Below are 6,882 nucleotides of genomic sequence, written 5' to 3'. Positions count from 1 at the left end.
TGAACCAACCGTTCAACAATACCACGTGCCCTCTTAATCTCTTCCCTTTCCTGTAAAGTCAGAACAGACTTCTTCTAATCTGCCTAAGAGATGCATAATATTAACGACACCGATCCGATGTCACCCAACAAATGTTTCCATTTCAACCCCAACACAAACCAAAATAAACTCTCTTCGACTGTCAAGTCTTTTTGAAATGATGTTTTTAAGTATCAAGTCTTTATAGACAGAATATTGTCCAAATGGTGTGATTTCATGAGTTTACTCATTAAGGTCCACCCCCTTTTCATATACCATTCGCCTTATAAATATACACTCTGATTTAATTTATCATTCTCTGTTAGTTCGTTTTGTTCATTCGCTGCTTTCAGTACATTGCAGCGGGAAAGCAAATTTTTCTTTGAATAGTCTTTTGAGCGGTCTACCCTCTTAAGATACGCCGGTTGGTACTACAATTTGATGAACAGGGAAGAGAATCCAGAAAACAAAGAGAATTTGTCTTTTTATTTACATGAAAGGGGGGGAAAGAATGGGGTAACTAAAGGTTGTATGCCATAGCAGTGGCAATTACTTTTGTTTCAATTCCCTAGTTGTAGAGTGCTATTGTGAGGAACAATAACAGCGCCTATGGGTGAGGTTGGTTTGGCAAGGTTGGGGGGTTCTTCCTAAACACATGTTTTCTACAACGTTCGAAAATGCCATCATATATGAGATCAAATTGAACTCCTGCTCTCTCCCGATTCACTATGAACAGTATGTGATCACCTTCGATTACCTTGTAATACCTGCAATTTTAATCCAAATCCGCATTAAGATTGCACCTAAACGAGAATATAAAAACAAACAATAGAAAACTTGAAATTTGGGATGTTTCTACTAACCAGATACCAGGTTCTAGGGGTTTGCAATCTGAATCATTTACTACATGACGATTTGGATGCTCAACTGGAAAACGTGGGTGAGTCATGGATATGGTGTTGAGTGCACCATCATTGTCCTGCCAATCTTCATCTCTGCACAAGCATAATCATCATGCATTTTTTTTCTTTCATAAATCAAAACCAAAGTTGAAGGAATTTCTTGCTAGCTATATCTTCACCCACCTGTAGCCTTTGTAAGGTGGAATGACATCTGAAGGATGGCGCCATTGACTCATCTGCAGAACTCTAATAAAAAACAAGGGATGGATTCTAAATATGCTTGATGGAACAGTGACCCCCAAAATCTTCCTAGTACACTTGGTTACATAGTTAAAATAGTAGGTATTAGGAAAGGTCTGTAAGTGGCTGTTTAGACGGATGGAGCCCTGTATGGTAAGATCAGGAAGGATCCAATCTCCAGTGGCAAATGGACCCGAATTTCCCATGAGAGAATCAAGAAGACCCCAAATACCCATTTTCTTCCACGACATGTTGAAGTGATCAAACCCAAAGCTATAATATTCTTTCAACCAGGGAATGTTAATCCAATCATATACTATAACACCCAGGCGGCACAACTGTAGCAGGGATATAGTCTTCATTGATCTCCCATCTTCTGGCCTGGAACAAGTTGAGAACAAAAATCAGTTGCTTCATCAAACCAATTGGAACTCATTGAAGTTAAATGATTTGATCATATTGGTTGTTAACACAAATCAAAATATCAGGTCAGATTGCTTATTTGCAACTGATTTGATCAGTCATAACAATTAGAAACTCTATGCAAAAGAATAATGACATAATAGCAGGCTACCATGGGATAGTCACTACACAACTCACAGACCCGATTTATGTTATAAAAAAGTTGCGACTATCCCCTATTCAGTACGTGATCCCAAAATGCAAAGAACACTCGTAAGAAATTCTCCCTGAACTCAAATATATTGAGAAGGTAATGTGTGATATTCAAAATCTAGAAAAACATAAAACCTATTATCATTCAATTTAAAGCGTGTAATTGGTTAGACTCAACTATAAGCATATTGAAATATTTGGCTCACAAGCTTCTAAGATGTGACATAATAAAATCAACTAGAAGATATGTTCCTGCAGAAGATTAACCAATAAAGAAACTTACTGCATCCCATCCAAGTAGGCCCTAGTAGTCCCATTGAATACTCCTGATAAGGACGTGATGCTTATTATCCAATTGTCCGTGGTATTCTCATACCCCTTGAATGCCTGAACCAATAAGAATATCTGAGCATCACAACCTTTCAGACATGTCTTATCTACGAAGATTAAACTCTATATTTTCCTAACCTTATCAGCGAGCATTTGTTGGAGTACCCGAACGACCTGAGCTCCGGCAGAATGCCCCACAAAGTGAATAGGATGATCTTCATCCCATTGAGGATAATGTCCTGCAAATAGCAATCCCAATAAGAAGATAGGTTGTAAGAAGCGGGCTGCTGCATAAGTAGTTATTTGCAAACCTCGTTCATAAACTCGCCCAAATTGGGAGTGGCCATAGGTCTTGCTGTGTTCTTCCCCATAATCAACTCGTCCGCCTTTCAGATAATAGAACAATTCGCGAGCCCTGACAAACGAAAACCCTTGAAAATGAGAACCCAGAAGCGAGAAGGGATAGGAGGCATTAACTGAAGCATAGAAAGATTCAGTTGATTTTGAAGAATTGTTACCTGTCATAAATGCTGGTTAAGGATCCTAGATCAGGCACAAGCACCCTATCGTCTTTCTTCTCCGCACCCGCAAAGTAAGACAAACCTCCCAATCTCTGCGGAAATGGAAAAATGATGGGCAGAAGAAAAGGAAATGAATTGCAGAAACGAAATGAAAGAAGGCTTACTCCTTGGCCAAAACCAAAAATTCCATGGACCAATACAATTGGAGGGAGAGTGTGGACATCGGGTGTTGTTGGTGCGGAAGAATCCCGATGGACCTGAAGTTTAGCGGAAGGGGAGAAAAGCCATTGGTTTATGGCTTGAGAGAGATCCCCTGCGAGGGCTGAGCTAAAAATGTAAAACGCATACACCAAATGAACCAAAGAGCTGAGAAATAATTCCGTCAATTGCAAGGCATCAATCCAGAGTCTAATCATATTGGGCGAATTCGCCGAAAACAGGAGAGCCTTCTTCTTCAACCCAACAAACAAAAAACAAGAGGGTTCAGAAAGAAGGCTCTTCTTCTACAAAATGGGAGGCTTCGAAACGCTTCTCTTTGGGTCCTATTCCTATACAACCAACGCAAATATGGAAGAGGGGAATCGGGGGTGGGACGGGTCACGGGACCCTCTTATAATCTACTACTACAAAAGCTTAAAGCAACCATTTTCATTTTTCTTTTTCTTTTTCTTTTTGCTCTAAAGTAAATGAATATTTGAAATTTCTGACTTTTCTTTTTATCCCAGCCTTCTCAGAAGACAATGTATATTATTATTTATTAACCAATCGGCAGTGAGTTGTGTTCCGTCCAAATAAAAGGAAAAAAGAAATTGAAAATAGACGGAAATAGGCAAACAGGCCCCGTCCTCATAGTAATTACCAATGAGATTACCAAAAGAAAGAAAAGAAAGTAGGTGGAAGTGGACGGTGAAGAAGATAGATAAAATTATTGGATCACGTTTATGGCCTGCGGCTGCGGAGGGTTGCAATAAATAATGTGCCGCGCTGTATCCTAACTGGAACCTTCCTCATCCCACCAACCTCCCCAAACTCTACTCTCTTCCCCACCCTCCCCCCTTATCCACTAACCCCACGGTTTTACCATTTTTTCTTTTTTCTTTTTTCTTTTTTCTGTTCCAATTCATCTACTTCCTTCACTGTACATTATAGAATAGGACACCAAATAATTATTGCTAGCTAGCCAGCCACAAATAATTTATAGGCCAACTTATTAAGATATCAACCTACCTTCATGACTTTTAGGTAACACTATAGTGGTTTACTATAGTTGCTACTATAGCTATGTTAGAACATGACTTGCTAATGACAAAATTTATGATGCTATTATCTCATTTATCATTTGTCATAATAGAATTAAAATATTTAATAAGAAATCATCATACTAAATTTTTATTAATTATGGAGAAAATAGAAAATTTTGATACAAATTAACCTAAGTTTTCTCTAAAAAAAAAGAAATGATAATAGTAACTAGTAACGTTGGTTGAATAAGTAAAGAATATAGCTATTATATTTTATAATTATTGAATTTTGTTAAAGAAATGTATATTATTGGCTTCAGAATTGAAAATGCAATATATGTGTCCCGGATTTGATTTTGGAATAATGCAGCAGTGAGAAGGACAATGAAGTTGATAATGTAAATAAATTGAGATTGAGATTGGGAAATGTGTAGTTCAGAAGCCACGTGGGCATTGGGTGGCCAAAAATTAGATGCCAAGAAATTTTTGCATCACAGCAAACCACACATGAAACTTCTAGAATTCTTCACCATAATTATTTTCAGCTCTAATCTGTTTACATCGTTACGCCGCACTCTACTACCCATATTATTATTTTACTCATTATATTTTTATTCTTATTTTTTTATATTTTTAGTGGTCTAAATTTAATCCTTAAATTAAAAAAATAAATAAAATAACTTTAGTCACCATATATATGTATTGTAAATTTTAAATTTTAGTCCAACAATAATTTTTCAAGCAAGAAAAAGAGTATATTTTTAAAAATTTATGAAAAGAATGTTAATAGAGATTAGTTTTCTTAAAAAAAAAATTAACAAACAACTAAACACAAACCATTTATCGGAATTATAAAAATTAAAAATTAAACCTTTAACGAATTAAAATAAAATTAAAATAAAATGAATCTAAAGTATTATGAGCACTTTTGGACCAACAAAAAATGAAGGTAAGTAAAACAAAGAGCGTTGCCTAATTCCAAAAAAAAAAACATATCTAAGAGCGGTAAGAAGCGTGGTCGATAGAGTTCCTAATAAATAGGAAAAAAAAAAGGCTATTGGACTAGGACTCAATGGGCCTACCTTGGCCTTTAAGGTCGAGGCCAAGGCCAATTGGGCCTCAGTAGGTCAAAAGGCTTGCCTCAGCCTCATAGGTCAATGTCGAGGCCAAGTAGAGGCCAAGCCCAGTAAATCTCACACGAGTGCAATTTTGAGTTGATGGGAATTTGACATGAACAATGTATGGGATTCCCCATGCACGCACCATGCTCAACCTTCACTTTGAACTTTGTTAAAAAAATCCCTGGGATTAGTATTTTCAAGTGGAAATAACACCTAGCATTGCAAATGTTGGATTTTCTACTAAATAAAAACTTGGATCTTTCCACTAATTTGGTCAAGAGGTCAAAGTTTGACTCTCAAAGTGCAAAGTCAATATTTTGATTTTTTAACTTCCAAAGTCAAATGTTAATATTTTGACTTTTGATGCAATTTTTACCAATTTCATTTAATTTCAAAATTAATTTCAATAATTAAAATAGTATTAAATAATTAATTTAATTTAATATTAAATCCAACGCTAATCCCAATCAATATGAATCCCTATTCATAGTCTTGATATTAAAATTTTATTTAAATACTTTCTCTCTCTCTTTATGTTCTATTCACAATTAAACATTAGGTTTAAATCTATCGGATATATTTAACACTTTAATCCAAAAATCAAATTTGAACACTTTAAATTCATTTGTCACACTGTTTAAGGTTTAGTCCGATATGAGCTAGTAGAGGGACCTCATGGACCTACAGATCATGGGCTCCAATGATTCGAGATTAACTGGCTAAACTCTTTAACCCAATTAACCGACATTCGTTAACTATCGGGTCACTCCACTAAATTCCAGGGGTTGCATTCCCCTCACTGTAGATATATTTCTTTTCGCTCGATATAAACATAATCAGTAAGTCAACCATTCATAAGTTGTTCATAATAACGACTGGGTCAAAAGCTATTTTACCCCCAAGATTACATCTTGCTCCGTAAGTCCCACTGATTCTCTAATAAACAATTGGTTTGTGATCCAATCGCCAAACTAATTCCCTCTCGGGTCAATGAGAGGGTAGGCCCCTTGTTAAAGACTCGGAGTCAGCATTTAAGGGAACAACCTCTCTACTATCCCTAAAAGCGAGTAGGAGTGAATTCCGTCTTGCACTCTATGTCCTCAGCTATCTACTCGGTCTTACCTGGAAATGGGAGTGAGCCAGCACTGTTGAGCCAACCCTCACCCATGCAAATCTAAGGATAATCTCGAATAAACAGGAATTCATAGTTAACTCAGGATTCAAGTCAAGTTACCTAGGTCATCGCTTTGAAATAGTTAGTCTTAAACAGTAAACAACGTCATAAAGTAAGAGTGACTTATTTCTTAGTCCGGTCTTATACAAACTCTTTGCACAGAATGCCTCCACTCACAAGTCTCCATATGAACATTTGAGGATCACATCATTTGTACTAAATACAAAGTGGGTCGCATCCGATAGTATCCCTAAGATAAGATACCTAGCCTTATCTGTATACTATATACCATTTTGGCTATCTACTTGAACTTGATCCACTTTTATTTTGCTACATAAAGTCCAAGTATTCATGTAATAGCCATGGATCTTAGTTTATTGGATTTAGGTTCTTTCTAAAAATGAAATGAATAATTCATATATTCAATAACAACTTTATTGAATAAACCTCAATAAAATCTTTATTGATAACATAATAAGTTTATTGTTTATAAATCATGAGTTTTAGGACATAAAACCCAACAAACTCTCACTTGGACTAAAACTCTAGTGGTAACAGATATATACACATAATGTTGAATTGTTGAGTTTTAGAGAGATATACAATAAACTAGGGCATCATATACCTAAGGGTTTTGCTCTCACTTGCCTTAAATTATACAACCCGTAGACCTAGACTCACTAGATGACCCTCAAATACTTTAGCCGTGAGCACCTTTGT

At 36.2% G+C, this 6,882-nt stretch overlaps 1 protein-coding gene across 1 annotated transcript; it reads right to left on the bottom strand.

Annotated features, from left to right (window-relative positions):
- Positions 1 to 260: 260 nt before the first annotated feature.
- On the bottom strand, positions 261 to 3,340 carry LOC120076806 (lipase-like). Its single transcript, XM_039030726.1, has 8 exons — positions 2,791 to 3,340; positions 2,624 to 2,718; positions 2,417 to 2,520; positions 2,244 to 2,344; positions 2,059 to 2,162; positions 1,104 to 1,541; positions 882 to 1,013; positions 261 to 785 (listed from the first exon to the last, which is right to left on the bottom strand). The coding sequence occupies exons 1-8, from the start codon at positions 3,040 to 3,042 to the stop codon at positions 626 to 628; spliced, it is 1,386 nt and encodes a 461-aa protein (XP_038886654.1). The 5' UTR covers positions 3,043 to 3,340; the 3' UTR covers positions 261 to 625.
- Between the last annotated feature and the right edge of the window lie 3,542 nt (positions 3,341 to 6,882).

The sequence above is a fragment of the Benincasa hispida genome, chromosome 4 (genome assembly GCF_009727055.1).
Source record: "Benincasa hispida cultivar B227 chromosome 4, ASM972705v1, whole genome shotgun sequence".
NCBI lineage: Eukaryota > Viridiplantae > Streptophyta > Magnoliopsida > Cucurbitales > Cucurbitaceae > Benincasa > Benincasa hispida.
Note: the sequence above shows the minus strand (reverse complement) of the source record. Positions and strands in the feature narration are given on the sequence as shown.